The sequence below is a fragment of the Simochromis diagramma genome, unplaced genomic scaffold, assembly GCF_900408965.1.
Source record: "Simochromis diagramma unplaced genomic scaffold, fSimDia1.1 OVJJ01000610.1, whole genome shotgun sequence".
NCBI lineage: Eukaryota > Metazoa > Chordata > Actinopteri > Cichliformes > Cichlidae > Simochromis > Simochromis diagramma.
The window spans coordinates 769,391-793,574 of record NW_024387063.1 but is presented as its reverse complement, the minus strand read 5'-3'; the positions used below and the strand labels follow the sequence as shown (position 1 = coordinate 793,574).

The window sequence follows — 24,184 nt, the reverse complement described above, 5'->3', positions numbered from 1 at the left end:
AGGAACTGATTTTGAGGTAGTATATTGCTGTAGTTTTTAGTTAAAATTGGATATTCAATCTAATTTATCAATGTTGACGTTTTCATCAAATATTAAACAAAGACATTTGCACAACAGTAATATAATATACTAATAAAATTGTAATATATTGAAAATTATTTCTTTAGATGATGTAATTAAAGAAACATGATGGATTGACATTAGAACTGAAACATTTACCGTCCGTCCATTGAGCCATTTTCTTATGCTTATCTTTATGAGGGTTGCAGGGCTACCGGAGCATATCCCAAGTGCTATAGGGTGAGAGGCAGTTTCCTGCTTCCTGTACAGAATGTCAGTCTGTCGCAGGGCAAACACAGAGAGACAGACAGCCATATGCACTCACATGTACACCTATGGAGACATTAGAATCACCAGTTAACCTAACCCCACTAATTAATGGTTAGTTAGTGGATTGAAATCTGAGACTTTCCATCTTAAATGCACATATTAAACAAATATGTAGGGCTGCTTTCTTCCATTTCAAGAGTCAAGATTGAAGATTCTTTATTTGTCACATGCATAGTTATACGAGAACAACACGTAGTGAAATGTGTCCTGAAAAGCTCCTTGACTGTGCAAAAAGAGAACTTAATAAACAGTAAGTGAATATGTACAAGGATGACATTCAGTAAGTGAGTGAATTACATACATTAAGTAAATGCATTGAGTGTTTCTTCTTCAGTTACCTTTCTCACTCACTATGTTATAATACACCCTCTTAGCATTGAATCATACTTGTTATTAATCTCTGGCTCTCTTCCACAGCATGTCTTTATCCTGTCTTCCTTCTCTCACCCCAACCAGTTGCAGCAGATGGCCCCGCCCCTCCCTGAGCCTGGTTCTTCCAGAGGTTTCTTCCTGTTAAAAGGGAGTTTTTCCTTCCCACTGTTGTGCTTTCTCAAAGGGGGTCATATGATTGTTGAGTTTTTCTCTTTATATATTATTGTAGGGTCTACCTTACAATATAAAGTACTTTGACGTGACTGTTGTTGGCGCTGTATGAATAAAATTGAATTGAAAAATAAATTGAAGTACAATACAAATAAGTGGTGTAGTTGGGCACAAACATGTAAAGGCCCCCACCTCTATCATTTAAAGCTATACCACCCTAGTTCATTTAGGGCTTCTGTTAGCAGAGTTGGACCATAAGTTGATGTTGAAGGCCCCACAGAAGACTAAAAGGTAAACCTTGAGTTTTGAAATCTTTGGTATTAAAAGTGGAATGAAAGCATCTTACTTTACAGAATGCTGTAATGTTTTATGTAGCAATTTACTGATAAGAACCACAGTAATGTAACAGTTAGTTTGTGTGTGTATTAAACATTCAGCTTAACCTTTACAAGTAAAGGGAAGTACATCCCACCCTGTGTGTGCAGGGAACCCCTCCTCCTCCTCCGGCCGGCCTCAGCCTCTCAGAAATAATCAGGACTTTCTAACATCCTCCCCTTCCAACAGGCGGTGGGGTTTCAGTCAGGGGGGACGCTGACAGGTGGACTGCCTGAGAGCCCCATCTGATCTGGAAAAAGGGACTTTCAGTGTCTTCCTCGGTCCGTAGGAAGATCATGGCTCCACCAAGAATCTGTCGGGAATCCTTCTTGGTGCTTTTACTGCAAATTGTGTTTATTTGCTCCGCTCAGGTGAGAGATAAGCGTAGGTTTTTTTCTCTTCTCTGAACTGCAAACGTTTTTAAAGTCCTAATGTCCTATGCGTTCATGTGGCAGAGCCAATGTGGTATATTTGATAGGTATTTACGACTCAGAAAGGAGCACACTTTACGGTTCCTAACTGTAGTTTTTACTCGGCTGTATTTCATATACTTGTGTAGCACTTTAAGTAATCTTATTATGAGTTAAATATTCTTCTTTAACTCTGTGCTCTAACTTTAGACATGTAAAAAGCTTTCTGTGGTGGAAACGTAACTACCCTAAAGCAGTTACTGCAAAATGCACGGTACTTTAAGGCTACTGTACTTTAACATGCTGTATTGATGATTAAATGAATGATTTCAGTGTTTTTGATTAGGTTTTTCTAATGTCAGTTCATCCCAGTGATCGCAACTGGCACCAGTGAAGTCCAGAGGGCAGCAGTAATCTGAGCACATGCGGTTACTTAGGTGGAATAATAGGAAACCTGGTTCTGTGACCTAGCCACTCACATCACGCAGACAATGGGACTCTGTGTGAGCTTACCTTCACACTAGCAGCAGCAGCAGCACTGCTTGGTATTTGGAGATGGATTTCAGTTGGAAAAAAAAGTAAAAAATGTTTTCTGTGTTTGTTTTACAGAGAGGCCCAGTCGGTCCCAGAGGCCCTCCAGGGCCACCCGGGATAGGTGGAGTGCCCGGAGTGGACGGTATTGATGTGAGTCTGCTTTTTGGTTCTTCTTTTGTACTGAATTTTATTCCAGGATTAATCAGCTCAGTGAACAGTGAAACCAAACAGCAGCTGATGTTCTCCGACAATAACAAAGCTCTGTCTGTCTCTCTGTCTAAATCATGGTATAGTTGTATCTATGCAGGGCTTGTTGACCTTTTTCAGAAGAAGTGCCCTACAGAAAAAGAGAAAGTTGATCATCTTAATCTAAAGTCTGCCATACATTGTGCACTGAAAGTCTGCCTTTTCATTTGGATGCTGGCCTGCTATGGGCTCAAAAAGTTTAAGACAGTCTTTCAAATCCACATTTAATGAAATCATCTGATGGTATCATGATTGCATTGAGCCATTTATCTATCACCTTATAAATGACAATGAAACAAAAAGTTATATGTATGATGGATGTTTAGTTTTCATTGGATCATCTCCTTCATGTGTCTTCAGGGCGACAGAGGAGAAGACTCTACAGTGACTGGTGCACCAGTGAGTCAGTTTTTGGTTTCTCTTCTCACATGCAGAAGTCTAAGATTAATAAAATCAGTAATGCTGAATCTTCTGCTTCCAGGGACCTGATGGAGAGAATGGCAAAGATGGGACTCCTGGAGCTCCAGGCATCCCAGGGGCAGATGTAAGTAAGACAACATGTCAACACAGGCACAAACTGGTAAAGTGTTTGTCCAGCAGTCATGTTTTATAGCTTAATCATTCGCCGTGTGGTCTCTATAGTCCAAACCAAAATAAAAGACTTTATTAAGTTCTGAATTCACCAGCTAACCTGATCCAGTAGGTCTTAAATTCTCCAATGCGAAAATGTATTAAGTGTCCGTAAGATCTGAGCCACATGACTTAAGACATTCAGATCTGCTGCTGTAGGAGCAGTTTATATTGGCCCCAGCTGAGCAAAAGTGTAGAGGAAAAAGAAAGGTCCCTTGAATAAATCAATCTGTTTATTTAGGGTTGAGTCTCAAATAGCGTACTGACAGAAACAGGGGTCTTTTTGTGCACTACTCAAGGAGTTCAGGGAAATCAGCTGCCCAGAGATGGCTGACTGAAGGCTGTACGCTGGGAAAGATGGTGCAGAATGGTCACAGTGTGTTTGCTGTCCTCTATGTGGTGGTGGTACAGAGAACAGACTGAAAGACTCAGAGTTTTATATGTACTGAATTCTTTTTTAGCAAGCCTGCACAACCACTCTGTGATTAATTAAAAACAAAAGTTACACCAATTTCCTTTACTTATAGAAGCAGAATATAGACTTTAATACAATACTAAATGGAAATTTGCTGAGATTTTGACCTTCAGCTTTGAGACAGAAGGAACCTTTTGTCACAGACTGAATGTGTTGACACATTTTATTTCTTAACCTATGCCTTTGACCAAGTGGGGAGTGTTTTGAATGTTGTTAATAAGGAAGGCAGTCAGCGGAAGAGCTAAAGAATGTAAAAACCCTCAACCCGATATCAGACTTATTTCAGTCTCATGTGTCATAATCTGGAGCAATCATCCCTCATGTTTTCTAGCTGTTCCTTCAGCCTATGGTACTTGTCAGTCTCCAGGCTCCTGATACTCTGAGCTGGACTGTCTCGGTGCCATCTTTGACCAACCTGCAACATGGCTTCTGATGGCTGTGATAGCTTTCTGCCTTGGTGCTTATTGGTGGTTCTTGTGCCACTATGATCAGCGCCCTTATGCTATCCCCAAGGAACTTGTACCTTGATTGTATATCCCATGAATGGCTTACACATATATTTAACATTTCTTTTCTCTTTTTGTCAATGTTATTTATCGTCTGCTATCTCAGACTCTCTTCTCGCAGTTCATCTCAGGGTGCCATCCCCCTAATCTTTTCATTATAGCTCTAACTACCAGTAATCCTCTCTTTGCTGCCTTCATGAAGTGTGATGAGTTTTTGACATCAGTGGTATCTGTCTCCTGCTTTGGCCAGCTCATTATTTATTCTGGGCTTCTAAGTGAGGCAAACCCTTGTCCAATCCCTACTTGAGCACCCTTTGTTGCATGCAAAGTGACAAGTTGCCAGGACACAAAGGGCATCACAGCATGCTGTGTTGTATGGTCATTGAACTGTCAGAATGCTCAATCTGCAGTTGTACCTTAGGTCCTGTCTTTCATGTGAATGTTACTTTGATACTAACCTAATCATTACTGCAATCTAAACCCATCACTTCAAAGCACATCATTGGCCTATTTCAGGATAATAATGCATCCTGACATATTGGAGCAATTCTCCAAGAATAGTCTTAGGAACATAAGAGAATTCAATGGGTTGACTGGACTTTAGCCTGAGCGAGCAACTATGGGATGTACTGGAAAAACAAATGTGATTCACATAGGCTACAACTTCCAACATCCAGCATTTAAGGGATCTGCTGTTAATGTCTTGGTGCCTGATATCACAGGAGACCTCCAGAGCTTTTGTAAAGTGTATAAGAAAAAGTAAAGTGTATATTATTGGATACAGAAAGTTACAATTTCACTTTACACAAGTCCACCAAGTCCACCTATAAATTCTCTAACCTCAGTCCTATACTATGAGACACACACATATACACACACACACACACTCACAGAAATCAAACCAAACAACAATAGGAAAAGAAAAAAATGGTATGGCAGCTAGAGTGCAATATATATTTAAAATATCATTATTGCATGCCAAGATTTGAATGTACTTTGTTTCATGTCCACAGGGACCTGTGGGACCTCCTGGGGATCCAGGCCTCGTGGGCCCAAAAGGCTTAAAAGTAAGTTTATTGTCTCAACATATTTCTCAGTTAGTCATGTTGCTCAGATCTCTAAATCAGGTTTTTCACACTACAGTATAGAGTAGCACCACATATCTGCAAGTATACTGTACTCTGTCCTCGTGTGAAATAACATTTCTGTTCTTGCTGGTTTTCAGGGGGAATCTGGAGCACGTGGGCCCCTTGGAGAGCCTGTAAGTACAGATATTCAAATATGTATTGCTTTATATATATTACCTTCTTTTCAATGCAAATTTTACCTCTTTCTTCATTTTAGTTATTACCTATTATATCTTGTACAACCTAGTTTTAAAAAGTGCATTGAGACAATTTGACTAAAGCTAATAAAGCCAGCCAGAATCTTTGCAAATTTGTAATTATTTCTTACTCTCAGTTTGACACATTGTAATTTAGGACTTGTCTCCCACAGGGCGTAGGACCTGATGGACTTGATGTGAGTACACTGCTGATTTCTAAGTCCTTTTCAGGTTTGCATAAGTATGTACATTAAACAAACGAACAAACAAATCAGTGGTTGCCGATTTGTGTTTACCAGCAACTGAGTGGTTACTGGTTACTTTGTAACATATTTACAGGCTGTTCTGTAGTTCCAGGGCTCTTATACGATATTATTCTTTGGGCAGAGTATGGTGAAAAGATCTAACTTCTGCTAAAAACAAATTTGAATGTTCAATGTTTTTTGAAGCAAGGCTTCATTTGATAAATGATAAATATCTGATCATCTTGTTAATGTCATTTCCACAAATGGGAGCGTTTAAATTATTATTGTGGCTAATATTTTGGTGTGTTTTTGTTAGAATTGATCAGTTCTTCTGTTAAAAACTGCTCAGTGTTGCACAGGTGGAAGTAGAGCTCATTTACAACAATTTATGCTATTTTGCTGTATTTTTTAACAGGGTATTCCTGGTTCCGATGGGCTACCAGGGGAACTGGGAAAAGTAGGACCCCCTGTGAGTATATAAATCATAAATTGCCTAAATACAATTTCTTAGCTTTTGTAGAATAAAAAGTTTTTATCTTTGAAGGAGCCAATACCTTCAGTACAAACAAAGTCAACAATCATCACAAAACATGTCCTGCTGGTGACTACACGACTGATTAATAAAAACACATCTATCTGCTGCAGGGAGCAAGAGGGAGAAGAGGTCAAGTTGGTCTTCCTGGTCCTCGTGGTCCAAGAGTAAGTATCCCAGTTTCTGTGTACACTGCTAATGAACATCATCAGGGAAAAAAAGATAATAAAGGTTAATGATCTGGTAATTTATTTTAATGAATAGATGAGGTCTGTATTGAAAATAAAAATAAGATGATTTAAGCTCAGACACTTTTTTCTAGGGGCCTCCGGCTGTCTATGAAGGCAAAGACCTGGTAAGTAGATAAACCTGCAACTATTTGTTTGTAAAACCACAATTTTACATTTGGCTTACATACCAGGGAAACGTACTAAGAACAGAACATGAATAGACTTAATGATGTGATTAGCGGCAAAATTATCATTCCTTTGTTAATTTCAAAATATTATTATTATTCTTATCGTAACATTTGTAATAAAAGAATTTCCCAAATCTAGAATAAAGTATTATCTTATCTTAAAAGCTGATTATCTTGACTGTGAGATTACAGCGTTGTTTTAGCTGTCAGTGGAGCCCCCTGGTGGGAGGGCGTTTCCATGACCTCAAATAGGCTGTTGTATTTTCCAGTGTCCCAATGCCTGCCCCTTAGGTATTACTGGATATTCTGGCCTCCCAGGCATGAAAGTAAGTTGATCAATTATTAGCATATTTGATTAGCTTTTTGTTGATAACTTCTAACATTTAGTTTCTGTTTACAGGGTCACAAAGGGGTTAAAGGTGAATCAGGTGAGCCGGGAAGACAAGGACACAAGGTAACCTTATGCTAACATCTTAGTTTTCACTACATGAAAAAATTAAGCATTGATTATCAAATCCTGACATTTCTGGGACGTTCATTTCTCAGGGAGATGAGGGTGAACAGGGACTGGCTGGTGAAGTTGGATCTCAAGGACTACCAGTAAACTAATTCATCATTCTCTTGTTACCCTAAAAATCTGAATGCATACAGAAATTGCTCCATGCAGTCAAACATATTAACACTCCTCTATCTGCTGAGTAATTCTAGGGCCCAGCTGGATCAAGAGGCCTCCCAGGAATAATGGGCTCTAAAGGTGACAGGGTGAGAGGACACACACTGCATACAGTTTCATGGATTGTATTTGTAAACGTGAACAGTAAAGTTTGAGCCAAAAGGGCATATATTAAGGGACAGTCCAATGTAAAAAAAAAAATACCTCTAAGGAAGTTTGTGCAAGTTGCTTATTGTAGTCCATAGCTACAGACGTATTTACAAACTATTATATGAAAAGGGGCAGCACAGTGGTTAGCACTGCTGCCTCAAGAGAAAAGGCCCTGAGTTTCTGTGAGGAGAGTGCATGTTCTCCCAAAAAATCATTATTAATAAAGCTCAGTAATGGTGTTGATTTAGCTCAGTGGGATATACAGGCACTCATATGCCATATGGATGGAAAGCAGTAGCCCTGGGTTCACGTCCAACCCCCGGCCCTTTGCTGCAGTCTTTCCCCACTTTCCTGTCTTTCTACACGGTCTCTATCCAATACAGCCTAAAAGACCCAAAATGCAGTAATTTCATGATCTAAGACGTGCACTGGAAAGTGAATCATGTATACTTTTAATAGAAAAAAAATGTATTAACTTAATTTGACTTATGTCCATTTTTCCGTTACTATAAACAGGGACCTCGTGGAAACCCGGGCGACATAGGCCCTCGTGGAATCCAGGGAGCTCCGGTGAGTGGAAGCTTACTATTATCTCTGAACAGTCCTCTGTGTTACTTGGATAAAATCCTGATGAAAACTGACCATTTTTAGGGGGATCCAGGCCAGAGAGGACCCATTGGTGAGAACGGCCCAAAAGGAGTGCTGGTAAGATCACAAAAAAAAAAAAAAAAGAAAAGAAATTTAGCATCAGCCAAAGTTTTCTTTTAACTCTCTGTTTCCACTTGAAATACATCACCCAGTATGAACTTAGCATGAAATGAACTTAGGCCTGTCATCATGTGAATTTGTTTGCAGTTAATTGCAGTTTGTTATTTCATAGGGGGACCGAGGTCCACCAGGAATCAGAGGAGTTCCTGGGCCAAAAGGAGACCCTGTGAGCACAGATATGTCTTATACATGCTAGAATCAATCAGTCAATGAATCTTTTCTTCTATGTCTTCTTGCTGACCTGCTTTTCTGTTGTTTTCTACTTCTAAAACCATCCGACCATTGTCTGTTGAATTCATATTGTTATCCTCCTTTCCCACCTGTATTCTATGGACGAGTTTTCCTGTGTCTTTGTCTTGCTAGAATTCAGAATTTAATTGCAATAACGCTCTTATTGTACTGTTTAGCTATCATGACTGACCGTATTGGATTTAAATAGCTTTATCTCTACACATATTCCTTCTCTACCAAATATAACATCTTCCTCTTTTTCTTACTGTGGAACTTTGATTTAAATGTATCTGTATGAAATAAGCTTTGTAATGAGATCCCTCTTATCTTGCCAACAGGGCCTTCCTGGTCCAGATGGTCGTGAAGGAATTCCTGGACTGCCAGGGTCCAAGGTAACTGTTTTAATTAATATCTAATTAATAATGAACAGAAGTCTAGATTCTCAAAAGACTGCTTTTAGTTTAGCCTTCAGTCTAAGTCTGTAGACATTTCCTTAGGAATTACTTTTAGCAACAATAATACAATAACAATAAAGGTGTTTAGCAGTTCCTCCTCCTTTAGCAGTTCAATTGTTTTGATTTTTAGGGTCTTCCAGGAAAAAATGGGGCTCCAGGTGATGCTGGCCCACAGGGACTTCCTGTAAGTGACATCTGACAGCCTGATTTCTCATAAGCATCTTTTCTTGACTCAGATATTTTCACTTATTACAATTTTCTTCATGTAGGGTTTGCCGGGAGCTTATGGTCAAAAAGGACACGGAGGTGCAAAGGTATGATCAATGCTTCTGTACCAACACCTCGTGAAAAACAAAACTATGTTTGCAAAAAGACAGGAGTTCCACAGTAAGATGAGCCAATGATGTTCTGTTTGTCTCTCTGTGTCACCAGGGTAACGCAGGCGATCCAGGAGTTGTTGGTTTGATGGGGTCTCCAGGGAAACAAGTAAGTTTGAAGCAAGGCGAGATGCATCAGGTTCATTAAATTGTTAAGCAAAAGTCTCAATAGACGCATGTAAAAGCACATTAAACTACTGTACCTTACCGGGTTAAAGGTACCAACTAATGGATTAGTCAGATAACTTTTACTATGAGTAGATGACAAAAATTCTTGCCTTTTGGAGCTCTGATGATTATCTTGTCTGATATCTTGTTCACTAGGGTGAACGTGGTGATCAAGGAGAGGTGGGACCCATTGGGCTCAGAGGAGGACCAGTAAGTCTCTGAAATTCATGTACTTGGTTTTCACTTTAACCTCCAAAATAGTTGTTTTCCCTCCGTAACCCAGAAGATCCCCTCCTGTTTGCTTCCAGCCCTTCATGATGCCCCAATATCTACTATTTATCTCACCTAAGTCCTGACTTCCACCTTCCTGTGGGCGAAACACAACAGCCACAAGCAGTCACCTGTTAGCTTTGCCTACATGGCCTACTTGCAGGGCATGGTGCAAACACGTCTAAAGAAATTGTTTGAGCCTTGTTATTTTATGCTAGAAGCTTTAGTATTATAGCCTCTGTAAATCTGATCAATATGAACAGAGGAAGCAAACTGTTACAGAGTAAAGGAAACTCCATGATGTAAGTAACTGTTCATCTTCCTCAGTAGGGTAAGATTAAAGAGATAGGAGGCAGCTGATCAAACACACACAAACCCACACATGTGCAATAAGACTAAGTGCAATATTCTTTTCTGACAAAGTTGTATTTTTACTCAGTTGTATATAGAATTTGTATTCTATTTTTATCCTATTGTATATTTTATTCTACTGTCTATAGTATTTTATTTCATTCTATTCTATTCTGTACAGTTGTGCACAGTATATCATTCGTATTGTATTCTAATTTTTGCTATATAACTTTTGCACTGTCCACTTTCTGCTGTGACAAAACAAATTTCCCACGTGTGGGACTAATAAGGTTATCTTATCTTATCTTAACAGTAACTTCAGCGGGATGATAAATGAGATGAGAGGGAAAACAGTGCACCTATGCTGGTCTCCATTCAGAACATACACAAACAGATGCAAAGTCCGCTGCCTCAAATTTGATTAAACGATATTTATTGAAAGAGAAATTGAGAGCAAACAGTCATGTAGAGAAGAAATGCATTTATAGATTTATAATCAGAAGGAGAGTGTACCCGGACATCTGTTAGCCAAAAGCTCAGGCTTCAAATTTGAATGACAGCATATTCCTAATGTAGTTATCTCAGACACACAACCTTTAGGAGAGCCAGCCAATTAGAAAAAAATCAAATATCCCAGTCAAACCCAGAGGATTGACTGGGATATATGATAAATAAGGATGTTAATATACGGTGACTCGTTCAACTATAAAAATAATGAGCTGTAAACGATAAGGATATAAAAGATTCCCTGTAATAGCTACAGGACAGTTGACCTAAAAATATCATCACATACAGTATATCAAACATGACAAGTTACCAAACTGCATTTCTTTTTGTTTATTTCACTTGCGTTTTGACTCACTTCTGTCTGTATTTCCAGATGTGACCATAGCTCTTCTGTGTTTTAGGGTGGACGAGGAGAAAGAGGACCCGATGGGCCCCCGGGATTATCAGGAGCCAGGGTAAGACCTGAGGGAAAGCAGTCTTTTCTCTTGGGGACATTATGTTTTGAAAAAAAATATGGGAGAAAAAGAATTTAACACAGTAACACAAGTAAGATTCTTCTTAAATGTAAGATATTTAAAAATTTTTATTTGAGATCTTATTTTCTGCAAAGAGTCCTGTCTGGGAAATGTGCTAAAAATCAATATTGCTTGCTTGCTGGGGTTCTGGCCAGTCCTGGTTTTACTGTAACTTCCGTGATCTTTGTTGCATTCATTTACAGTAGTTCCCAGTGCAACAGTCACACTCTAAGTAAAGGCTTTTAGTTTAGTCCGAAATCTGAGATATATGTGACAATAACGGAAAATCATCAGAAATCTTGATGGTACATATAGTTTTTTTGCACGTAGCGCTAGTTATTCATCTAGATTTTTTGGAGTGAAAACTATTTTATCTCTTAGTGAACATCACTGAACACAAGAAAGCAACCGTCTGACTTCATGAAAACTGAGCTGTAACATTAGCTTCCTGCTAATGCTACTTTGGGTTGGTGAATTCAGACAGGAAAAAAAAAACAGTCCAAAGAGCTCCAACAGATTTGTAGATTTTGGTTTCTATAAAGACATTTTGCTGTAGATTTTTTCAGATGTATGCTGACATATTGTTTTGGTTCTAATATTGATGGAAAACATAAGGGTTGTATAGACTGGAAAGGCTTTAATAATACATGGTAAAAGGACATCAACAGGTATCCATACTTTTATTATGCTGGAGTTTAACTGTATTGCATAATATACTGACACATCAACACGATTTAAGGATCTGAGCTGAATGTCTACAGAAGAATTTATTTATGTTAATTAATTAGTGGGAAAATAAAAGAAAACTCTGATTTAGATCATGAAAGGGTAGAAAAGTTGTATTTAATTGTTTCTTTTTACAGTCATATAAATGCACAGTTCCTGAGATCTCCTGCTGGCAGACAGACAGATCAACAAATCTGGGTTAAAAGCAATGCTTTTTGTTAGAACCGAGTCCGCCTGAGTGAAAAACAACAGGATTATGATAGTGCTGTTGTGGGAAAAGAAACAGGAGACGCTGTACAGAGAGGAAATGTTCAGATAATGATAACTTCAAACAAGCAAAAAAAATTAAAAAGTAGAACGCAATAATTTCCAAGGTCTGATGGGCCTTGAGAAAAGTACACGCTGGTCTTTTTTGCTTGTCACTGGGAGAGCAAAAATCAGTAAGAAATGAGCGCCTCGAAACTGAAAGCCAAGCAGACACAGTGTTCATAAATACAATCCATCCTGAAAGTATTATTCGACACGAGAATAATCCGGTAAAGAAAAACCTTGTATCTGCTCAGATATTCATTGCAGGAAAGCAGAGTCATGGTTTTGTGCTTTTAATAAAGAGCTGAAGGTCTTTATGAACGCCTGTCCCTGCAGTTAAGTCTCTAATCCACTGGTGAGTGGGCATGAATGGTCTCTTGTGTTACAGACTTTTATTTTTTCTGCAGCTCAGGGGGGATTCAGGACAGGAAAATAACCTGAGAAACCCTGAAAGAAATCTCTGTTCCCCAGGAATGCCCACATCCCCACATGTTATCCCCTAACACATCCAAGGGAGGGTGGATGCTTGGGGTGCTGGTGGGTCCAGCCTGTGGTTCAGAATGATGTAAAGCTGGAAATGTTTTTTTCCCCTGTAGATATGGTTAGATTAAGTTGGGGGTGGTATGGTACCTGCTCTAGGCTTCACACAGTGTGTTCTGTGTTGTGATTTTGAATGTGTGTGTGTGTATTATATGTTAAAAGCAGGTTATGTCTGTGTGTGGCTATTTAAAAAAAAAAAAATAGGGGAGCAAAGGAAATCCAGGCCTACCCGGACTCCCTGGCCCTGCTGGTTTCCGTGGTCAGAAAGGAGACAGGGTAAGAGACACAAAATGAAACAAGATAAAAACAGATCTGATTTAAACCGAAGTCATGTGAATGCAACAGTCCAAAATAAGTAGTCACATGTACCATGGCTCACAGCACTACCTCACTCTACTTATTAAGTTGCACACTAATGTTATTTTTGTTGAACAATATGGGAATTGAATTTGTGTGGGGATATGGTTGAGATCTGCTGATATCAAATGAAGCAAACAGATATAAATGATCCTCTTTAAAGGTGGGTGCAAACCCAACAAGACATTTTCACTCTGCTCAGTTCGTGTTCAGACCTGCAGAGCAGAGAGAAAGTCAGATCATCTGATCACTTGCGGGGGTGGGGTGGGGTGGAGGGTGTGCGGAGAATATACGAAGTGCTAATACACACTGTAAACATAGCAAATGTTTACATTGTGTATTAACCACCCGAAACCTTGGCTGATTGTGACCCACACCCATTTTCACACCTTGGCTCGTGTGATTAGGTAGGGGATCAATAGGGGGTCCATGACCCTTTTGGGGGACACTCCCATAGGGCTTAAAATCTGGGACTCTCCACCAATTGCTCTTAGAACTGAAGAAGCTTCTCGGATGTGAGGTGAAACGTCTCCACGGAAACCTAAAGAAGTCCAGACACGTTTCTTTCCAAGCTCCTTAGACTATGAAGACCTGGATCACTGAGAACCTTCCCAGACAAATCCTTAATTCTATTGTTTGCAGGCTTTCTGGTGTAACTGGAACTAAGTAGGTGAATTGGATGAAGTTTTGTATAAAATTTTATAGCAGGAACAATTGTGTGTTTTTACCCCTGAGTTGAAAAAAGGCTGATGGAGTGTTGTTGTGACTCTGCAGATGACCAGTATCAGGCCCCAGTCAGGAAATACTGCACATACAACTGATAGATGGCTTTAGATTAGCTTTCCAAATACATTTGTCAGAATGGGTTACTGCTGTGTGTCATCACCACACTAAAATGACAATTCTATTAAAAATTCATCGAAAATTGTAAAAATAATAAATAACTGATACAGACAAAAAGTCCAGACGCTTTTCTTTCCAAGCTCCTTAGACTAATAAATAATTGATCCAATGTCCCACACTGTCCTAATGCAGGTCCATTTAAAGTCATATCTTTTTTTGACTCAGGCAGCTTCAATCAGATAAATGAAGTCTGGATCAGATCTAGATTAGCAAATTGGATTATTGTGGGTATTGGTGCACTAAATTTATTCATTTCCAGTTAATACTATCAAACTACCAAAATAATTATCTTGTTTTTTTTGTTTTTCTCAGGGTGCAGTCGGTCTTGATGGTCCAAAGGGAGACCAGGTATTTTTATTTATTTATTAAACTGTAATATCATTACCATTATTATTAGACAAATCACAGAGTGGGATTTGAGCTAAAAATCTGCACATTTTAATATTTTTAGGGACTTCCAGGAGCTGAGGGAACAGCAGGAGAGAGAGGAGATGTGGTGAGTTATCAACTACTGAAAGTACCAAGAAGTGGGAAAACAGACATGCTCGCAGTGACGCCATTAAGAAGGATGTAGTTGTTAACAGTGTCAAGAATCACTTGAGTTTGCAAAATCTGTTGTGGGGAATACTCCTTTGTGACAAAGTGACACAGCTTTGCAGAATAATAAAATATGATATGTATCTGGTAGAAATATCTTCGGATGTTTCTGCATGCATGTAGTTATTTACGCCTGCTTTCTTTTTTTCAGGGTGAACCAGGAGAATCTGGAGAGAAAGGATCGGTATGTTCATCTAACCAAGTGTATCCTATCCTTAAATATTGGAGATTTTTTTCCCATAACTTAGTTCAAAAAGGTAAACTTTCATATATGCTAGCTTCCTTACGCATAAAGTGAAATATTCGCTGACGATTATGGTTTATATGTTCTTAAAAATGAGAACCCACCTAAATTTTTAGATTGATCAAAATGTATTATTGTATTATTCTGTCCAGTGTTTTCCATCTTACTCCACAGATTCCCACTTCTCTTCCCTTTTTTCTGTTGAAGTCATCTGTTTGGTGCTATTTTTTGTAGTCAGGCCCACCAGGAGAGACGGGAAATAAAGGACCCGAGGGCAGCCGAGGACTGCCAGGTAAAGAGGGCAAGTTGGGCCAACCAGGACCCCGTGGCATGCAGGGGGACATGGGGGTGCCTGGCCTGCCGGGAATACAGGGACCAGCGGTGAGAAATTTTTATCTCTGTACTGTTCTGTTACAAATCTCTGTTGAATCATGGTCGAGTATTGAACAGCATGTTCGCTCAACTGAAATACAATGCTTGTTATTTTGAATTTTCAATAAATGGATTGTTGGAGAAAGGGAATATGATACATCCAGTGTTTATTATTAGTATTCAATTAAAAAATACTTGTTCAGTATTTTTGCAGAATGTTTAATGAGACTATAAATATCCAATCTTCTCAAGAAACACCTTGAGAACACCAGAATTTCCTCAGTAACCATCACTCATCACTATCAACGATCTGTTTGTTCAGGGAAAATCACCAACAGATACACACATCAAACAAGTCTGCATGAGGGTAATGCAAGGTAAGCGTTCTATCGGCTGGTTACCACTAGGTGTAGTTACTGAAGACAGTGTGCTTTACAGTCATTTGGATAAAAGAGCTTTTCAAACCAATCTGTGGCAAACACAAAATGTTTGTTATTTTACATCTATATATCCACCGATTAACACAGAAAATTAAAAAATAAAATTCTCCTGTGCCACAGATCAGTTTGCCCAGCTAGCAGCTAGCTTGACCAGGCCTGAGTCAGGCATTGGTGGGATGCCCGGTCCTCCAGGCCCACCTGGACCTCCAGGCCCCACAGGAGAGAATGGTTTCCCAGGTCACACCGGATCAAGAGGTCTGCCTGGTCTGAAAGGGCCACCTGGACTGATGGGAATCAAAGGACCTAAGGGTGAGCTTTATATTGGCAGTTGAAGATTGTTGGAGTAGCGCAACCCCTAATGTGCAAGTCCAGTGAGCACAAAGACCGCAAAACTGTCTGACTTAAGTTGGTGATAAGCACTGCTAACAAGCATATAATAGCACATTTCTTATTCTCTGCCTTTTTTTGGTGCATCACTGAGTTTCTTGGTGCATTACTGCCATCTGTAGATCAGTTCAAAAATAATGGGAAACCACTGGCAGAGGTGTGCATTTCAGGTGTATATAACAGGCGAGGTTAAACCAAACATGGAATCACATGCAAACTCAAAATTAAAAATAAATCTTTCATGCTTAACTCTAGTATTGAGATACACAGCTATGATGTATTTGTAATTTAGACAGAGGAAATCTGGAGCTTATCAGGAGGATTACTATTACTGAATCAGAAAAATAAAAGCAAATGACTCATGTGTAAACTGCAAGCCTGTGGGATTATCGAAATTAACTGACAGTCATTTATATTCATGTTGTTTTGACCCGTAGCTCCTCAGGGATAAATAATCTGAATGAGGGACCAGATGTGGTGTGAAGCCTGAGTTTGAACCTCATGCTAAACACAGCTAAATATAGTAACTTTAATTATGTGTTTCCCATTGGTGATAATTACTTTTCCTCCCCACAGGTGACCAGGGTGATAAAGGGGACAGGGGACCCATAACGAGAGGACCCAAAGGAGAACCAGGTGCACCTGGTTTACCAGGTAATTGACAAGATAGCTGTTCATAGAATAAATGAACTAAATGTCTCAGTCAAGCATCGGGTAGTGAAGATTATGTAATATTGTCCAAAAGAAAAATGCCGTTTGGATGAACAATAATGCTGGACAAAACCCCCCAGATCTGAGCTCAATTACATAAAACCTTTTATATTAATTAACAGCAAAAACATCCTTTTCTGTCCTCCCGAGTGCATAAAGTCTTATAGGTTAATAATATTATAATTTTAACACCGTGAATGCTGCATTCAGTCATTGTAAAAAATGTTTTTTAATTAGAGGCATGGAAAGCTCTGCAATTCAAAGAAAGGGTGCACATTAAATAAAAAAACAGTATCACTTTGACAGTTAAATAGTTTATATTTATGAGAATAAGTACACTTCTCAAAACAACTGTTCAAAGGAAGACTTTGAAAACACATCAGATCTTAATGGGGAAAAAATCCATCCATCCATCTTCATCCACTTTATCTGAGGCCGGGTCGCGGGGGCAGCAGCCTAAGCAAAGAGGCCCAGACCTCCCTCTCCCCAGCCACCTCCTCCAGCTTATCCGGGGGAACACCAAGGCGTTCCCAGGCCAGCCGAGAGATATAATTTCTCCAGCGTGTCCTGGGTCTGCCCCAGGACATAAGAGCGACAGTTCATTTTATTTTTGTAGTCTTGATTTGATTTGATTTTTATTGATTAGCATTCAAATATCTCAGTGAAAACAGAACAAAGATCTACCACAAAGCAAGAAAGCATGAGACAAGGCTAATCAAAAGGTATTGGCTGAAGCATTTGCTTATTACGCCAACCCTTTTCACAAAATATCTTTTTGCATGCAGCTCGAAGCAAATAATAAAACAAAGCAAAAACCAAACAAACAAACAAACAAACAAGAAAAAAAAACTTTCCACCTTAGATAAGTAACTACATCAAAGCAAAAGAATCAAGAGGTTTTTTTTTTGTTTTTTTGTTTTTTTGTTTTTTTGCTCTTTTCATTCTTGATTTATATATTTTTCTAATACTCTATTTTTAAACAAGGAAAATGAACTACACCTTTTTAAATCACTGTCATAACTATTCCACAGGTTAACTCCTCTAACAGAAACACATCTCTGCTTTATATTTGTCCTTATCTTGTTTTTTTTTAAAGAAATCTGTTCCCCTTAAGTCATATTGACTCTCTCTGACTTTGAACAGCTTCTGAGTACTGGGGCAAAGCAAGTTATTTTGTGCTTTATACATTATCTGTGCCATTTTATATTCAACTAAATCATAAAATTTCAGGGTATTCAGATTAATAAACAAAATGTTAGTTGGTTCTATATAGTTTGATTGGTTTATAATTCTTATAGCTTTTTTTTGTAACTTGAAAATATGAAGAGTGTTCGTTTTATATGCATTACCCCATATCTCCAGACAGTAAGTCATATATGGAAGCAACAGAGGACAATAAAGTGTGTATAATGATTTTTTGTTCAGGACATGCTTTGTTTTATAGAGAATAGCAGTGGTTTTTGACATTTTTGTTTTCACGTGGTTTATATGAGACTTCCAACTCAGCTTATCATCAATAATCACTCCAAGAAATTTATTTTCGTACACTCTTTCAATTTCAATTCCATTAACCCTGATTTTAGATACATTTTTCATTTGTCTAGTGCCAAAAATAATCAATTTTGTTTTCTTTATATTTAATGATAACTTATTTACATCAAACCAGTTTTTTAATATATTAACTCCTTTTCCGCTGTAGTCAGAAGCTGTTCTAAGTTTTTACCTGAGCAGTACAGAGTGGTATCATCAGCAAACAATACACATTTTAACAGTTTGGAAACACTACATATGTCATTTATATATAATATAAATAATTTAGGGCCCAGCACAGAGCCCTGAGGAACACCACAAGTTACCTTCAACTGCTTAGATTTTACATTATTGAATTCGACATATTGATATCTTTCATCCAGGTAACTTTTCATCCACTTGTATGCTATCCCTCTTATGCCATATCTCTCTAGTTTATTCATTAATATAGAATGATCAATTGCATCAAACGCCTTTTTTAAGTCTATAAAAACACCAACAGTATATTCCTTATTATCTATTGCATTAGATATCCCTTCAACAAGTTCCATCACTGCCATTGAAGTGGACCTTTTCACTCTAAAGCCATATTGGTTATCACTTAGGAGATTATGCTTCTCAATATATTTATCAAGTCTATTAACAAATAACTTCTCTAAGATTTTTGAGAACTGTGGGAGTAGTGATATTGGCCTGTAATTGGTAAACTGACATTTCTCCGTTTTTATGGACTGGAATAACTTTTGCTATTTTCATTTGTGAGGGAAACACACCAGTTTGAAAGGACAGATTACAAATGTATGCGAAAGGTTGCACTATATATTCTATAATACTTTTAACTAATATCATGTCAATACCAAAACAGTCAGTGGACTTTTTATTTTTAAATGTCTTCACAATGTTAATTATTTCTCTATGAGTTGCAGCACCAATAAACATGGAGGACACATTCTGAGTAATATGTTTATTTAGGTCGTTATTATTTCTTGACTCTGGAATTTCTTTTGCTAAATTAAAGCCAACATTTACAAAGAAATCATTAAATTCATTTGCAATGTCTTTAGTTTTATCAAGCACAATATCTTTATCTTTTTTAAAATAATCTGGATAATTCTTATTTTTTGAGCCCTTTTTGATTATACTGTTTAATATCCTCCATGTTTCTTGTGTGTTACTTCTACTTTGCTCCAATAATTTGTGGTAATATTCTTTCTTACTTGTTCTTATAATATTTACTAATCTATTTTTATATAACTTGTACTTTATTTCAGCATCTTTTGTCCTCTGTTTTATGAATCTCTTATATAGATTATTTTTCTTTTTACATGCATCTTCTATCCCCTTTGTGATCCATGGCTTATTTGATCTGTGATGCTTTCTAGTGATTTTCATTAAAGGACAATGTTTTTCATATAGTGAAATTACAGTTGATAAGAATGCATCATACGCACTATTTGAATCTTCATTTGCAAAAACCTCATTCCAATTGTGTTCCTTTAAGTCCACCTGGAGGGCAGCAATGGCTCTTGTTGTTCTATGTCGTATCATATCAAATATTTGATTCTTTTGTTTAGTTTTAATCCCAAAATAATTTTGAAAAATTGCAAAAACAGGAAGATGATCGCTTATATCAGTTATAAGAAGTCCACCTACTATTTCATGGTCAATTTTATTTGTGAATATATTATCTATCAATGTAGCTGTATCAATTGTTATTCTACTTGGTTTTATAATTACAGGGAAAAGGGAGTTACTATACATTGTATTTATGAAATCTGTTGTTTTCTGATGTCCATTTGGGTTTAGCAAATCTATATTAAAATCACCACAAATTATTTGCACTTTTTTATCATTTAGGTTGCTAAACATAGCAGCAAGTTTTTCATTGAATATCTCAAGGCATGAACCTGGTGTCCTATAGATGCAACTTATAATTATATTGTTAGCTTTTTCAACATGAATTTCAATAGTGACACATTCCAATACGTTATCTATGGTGCTTGACATACATTCAATCAGACTACATTTCAAAACTTTATCTACATATAAAGCAACACCGCCTCCTTTTTTATTCACCCTGTTCATTGTAAATAATTCGTATCCTTCCAGTCCCATTTCACTAACTTTCTCATTATCGAGCCATGTTTCTGATATTGCAATTATATTAAACTTTTTTAACTTACTTAAACATTCTGTAATTTTAGAAAAAATTTTATACAGGCTTCTACTATTGAAATGTATGACCGACAATGCATTTGCCATTTTAATATTCACATTGAATTGGTCGTCTGTATAGTACTCACAAGTATTATTGGTGTTATTGTAGAAGTGGGTATCTGGGTCAATGTTATTTTCAGGGTCATGCATGTTGTTCTCTGCATAGTTAAACGTTATGAAAGTTCATTTTCTCAGTATGTGTGGCAAAATAACCACCTTGACAGTCCTTTTCATAATCAAAGTCTTCCTCTTCAATATCTCCGAATGGAAACCTATAATCTGTGTCCAAACTTGTCACTTATGTGTTTTTGTTTTTGTTGTTGTTGTTTCCATTGTTTTTGAGCCGTAAGGCCAGAAACACTTTCCATACCCATTGTTCATTATCCAATCGTCACTTTTCCAATAGATTCCATAGCAGATTCCTGATTATTTATATTGCTCTAAGTCTTTGAGTTCTCTTATCATCACAACTTTCGCTTCTTCGGGATTGCCATTTAGTCTTATCATTACTTTGCAGTTCCTCGTCCATGTCGCTTGTATCTTATTTTGTTTTCTCAGGCTGCGTGCCTGTCTTGCAATTTCAGCAGTCTTTTTCGTTAAATGTTCATTTAAATACACACCAGTCCCTTTTAGCTTCTTACCCTGTTTCAGTAACTCAATCTTTGTTTTGCGACTCACAAACCGAAGAATGATTGATGGCTTTGTTTTACTCGTGTTTAGTCGTGTACTTTACTCTGCAAATAATGATGTTAATTATTACAGAACTGCTTTAACACATCATGTTTAGAACTTTCTAGATACCCAGGGCCTAGTAACTTGTTGATATTCATCTGATACATGAGTTTTAATGCCAGCAGTGCCAAACATGACACATTTTAAGTGTAATGAGAAGCTGCAAAAATTCACAGCACTTGACTACTACTGGGTTAGATACTTGGCCTAAGGTTTTCCACATAATTGACAAAGGCAGATATTCTATGCAAACTGAACATGGGAAACTTTTGAATATATTTATATTTCCTCATATTTTGTGTTTTTCTTTGCACTGCTCTTGTGCAATCATTACATTTGACATACTAACTGAAGGTTTATGGATAATCTTCCTGGACTGTATTGCAAAAATTTGTAAATTAGTGCTTAGTAAACACAACTAAACTAAATCAGTGTATCACCCACAATCTTGTAAAATAGAGTGAATTTATTGACAACCAGTCATAGAAAGAAGGTGGGCATAGCAATATCACAGTGCAGTGTAAAAAGTCAGGTCCAGGGGCTGCATCAATGTAGTCTATAGGATGATTACAGAAAAACGTGGATGTTTAACTTCTGATCCTCTGTCATTCTGTTTGCAGGCAATCCTGGTCGACCAGCTTATGGCAGAGACGGTCGTGACGGAGAGAGGGGACCTCGTGGGGTTGCTGGTACAGCTGGTGTTCCTGGACCTCCTGGTCCTCCTGGTTTGAACAGTTACTGTGAGCCGTCGCAGTGCATCCTTCCCGTGGTGGCATCACCGGTTTCGGCAAAGGACTCCAGCATGAAAGGTCCCACTGAGATGTGAGGAGGGACCACAGCTGCATTGGGCGGAAAACTGACAGAGTGGAGGAGAAACTAGAACTCTGTAGAAAATGTGTCCATTTGAGTTTTGAAGCTTGGTGTGTGTGTGAGTGTGTTGTTGTGTTTTTAAATGTAGTCAGCTGATTTGGAACTAGATTTATTTTTAAGCCATCTTTATGGTTATAAAGTCATATTAGGGTGGACACTGAAAAACACCCATCAGCTTTTGAAACTCCTTTATATGACAAAAAAAAATAATTTTACCTCAACTTTGCCATCTCTGTACTGTAAAAGTAAAAGGAGGGTTTATTTTTGAGAAATTAAAAGCTCCCTCTACAAACCTTCTAGCCCCTTCTCGATTCAAACAACACGGCAATATTTTCTGTGTGTTTATGTAAATGTGTCAATATGCAAATTATACTGATGAAAAACATACATTAGTTTGTGAGTATCTTTGTTGGTTGTCCACTTAAATCCCCACTTGTGCTTTTTGCTCTTAATGTAGGAGAATGTTTGATAATTTCTGTCTCTGTGTGGTTTTGATTAGAGGTTGGCCATGTTTGAAAACCTCTCTGGCAGTTTTATATGACTTCTTATTTATTATATCAAGGTTCGACGTGACATCTTCAAGTTGTACAAAGGAGGGAAATAAAAACATTTTGATAACCCCTGGCATGTTTTGTATGAATAAGGAAAATAAAAATGAAGTGCACTTAAAACAAAACGTAAACTTGAATCACTACAATGAAAAACTCAAAGCTGTTTGTTACTTTAAAACACACCAAATTCAGACAAAAGGATTAAAAAGTATCAGAAAGCCGATCTCATGAAGACGTGCTTAACCATGCTTACTAAAATGAGTGCTTTTACAGTGTCATTAAAATTGTCATTGATATTGCATCCTGTTTCCTCACTGTAAATATTTCAAATATTTCATTAAAATTTTAGGTGGAAAAGTCTCTGCCAAGCTTTCACCTAATTTTTTATTTTACTTTTATCTTCATTTACTGAAACCAGTGCAAACCAAACTATTTTGGTAGGTTTTAATTTTCTTTAATCCTTTGACTTAACCCGAATATAAACAGTTGTGTACACTGCCAGTGTTGGTCAAGTTACTTGAAAAAAGTAATTAGTTACTAATTACTGATTACTTCTCTAAAAAGTAATCCTGTTACTTTGCTGATTACTTATTTCCAAAAGTAATTAGTTACTTTATTACTTAGTTACTTATTAAAAAGATGATACACAACCTGAATATGTAATCAAGCAATAGACCCAATTCTGTTTTTTTGCATATAAAATTCGAAAAGTCTCTTTTTAAAACTTGTTTGATTAGTTTTAATCTTTTAACTTTATGCATCAAGCAAAAAATAAATTATATGCAATATTCTCTGACTTGAAGACATTTGTTTAACATTTAAACCTATTTTCTGCATATTCCAGCATACAAAATAAAACAATGTTCTGTGTTTACACTCTTTCAAATAGATGCAAGTAAAACGAAGCTAAATAAATAAATTAAATCAAAGACTAAGTCCTGTCGCTCTTAAAGCTATTGTCACCTGTTTAGCAGGAGTGGGGGAGGTGGAGGTTTGCCCGGTGCTGCAGAGGTCATGTCAGGGAGAGGATTTGGGGGTTTCTTTTAGAATTTCACATTCTCATGGCAGCTTGCTCGGTGCTTGCTCAGATTTGAAGTTTAATTTTTTGCTGTAGAAAGAAGTTTTCTTCCCACACTGAGTGAACAGCGGACGCTAATGTTTGTGTCACTTTTTACGGAATCAAACTGAAAGTAATGTCAGTACTTCCAAACTTTAAATGCAGCATGGATGGACTCTCTCCCGCACTCCATATTATCCATTGATCTACACACGTCTGTTGCCACGGATGTCACACACTCGTACGGCACTGTCATGAGACACTCTCACAAACAAAATCACGGTTTAGTAACACAGTAACGCAACATGCTTATGGGAAAGCAACTGCAATCTAATTACTGTTTTGCAATAGTAATCCCCTACTTTACTCGTTACTTGAAAAAAGTAATCAGATTACACATTACTGCCCATCTCTGTATACTGCGTATACTTGAAATTCACTGTGTCCTCCCCCTTTTTGAATACTCTTTCTCAAAGTTATTCCAAAACGTACACCAGAGGTTGTAGCGGACCGTTACAGGCTCATTTTCAAAGCTTTGACAAAAATAT

At 37.6% G+C, this 24,184-nt stretch overlaps 1 protein-coding gene across 1 annotated transcript; it reads left to right on the top strand.

The window, feature by feature from the left end:
• The first annotated feature begins 1,449 nt into the window (after positions 1-1,449).
• col9a1a (collagen, type IX, alpha 1a) lies at positions 1,450-22,321 on the top strand. The gene is made up of 32 exons (XM_040045233.1): positions 1,450-1,679; positions 2,328-2,402; positions 2,859-2,897; positions 2,980-3,042; positions 5,123-5,176; positions 5,335-5,370; positions 5,607-5,630; positions 6,094-6,147; positions 6,324-6,377; positions 6,533-6,565; positions 6,898-6,954; positions 7,029-7,082; positions 7,175-7,228; positions 7,337-7,390; positions 7,968-8,021; positions 8,103-8,156; positions 8,332-8,385; positions 8,789-8,842; positions 9,036-9,089; positions 9,175-9,219; positions 9,338-9,391; positions 9,607-9,660; positions 10,980-11,033; positions 12,873-12,944; positions 14,241-14,276; positions 14,380-14,424; positions 14,677-14,709; positions 15,004-15,150; positions 15,464-15,518; positions 15,702-15,890; positions 16,545-16,622; positions 21,779-22,321. Exons 1-32 carry the CDS (start codon positions 1,605-1,607, stop codon positions 21,982-21,984), a joined length of 2,064 nt encoding a protein of 687 aa, XP_039901167.1. The 5' UTR covers positions 1,450-1,604; the 3' UTR covers positions 21,985-22,321.
• The last annotated feature ends 1,863 nt before the right edge of the window (positions 22,322-24,184 follow it).

Excerpts from the sequence above, each read along its gene's own strand:
- col9a1a (XM_040045233.1), top strand. The coding sequence starts at position 1,605 with ATGGCTCCACCAAGAATCTGTCGGGAATCCTTCTTGGTGCTTTTACTG. Across the intron at positions 2,898-2,979 it reads CTACAGTGACTGGTGCACCA|GGACCTGATGGAGAGAATGG; the intron begins GTGAGTCAGTTT and ends TTCTGCTTCCAG. Across the intron at positions 15,151-15,463 it reads CGGGAATACAGGGACCAGCG|GGAAAATCACCAACAGATAC; the intron begins GTGAGAAATTTT and ends CTGTTTGTTCAG.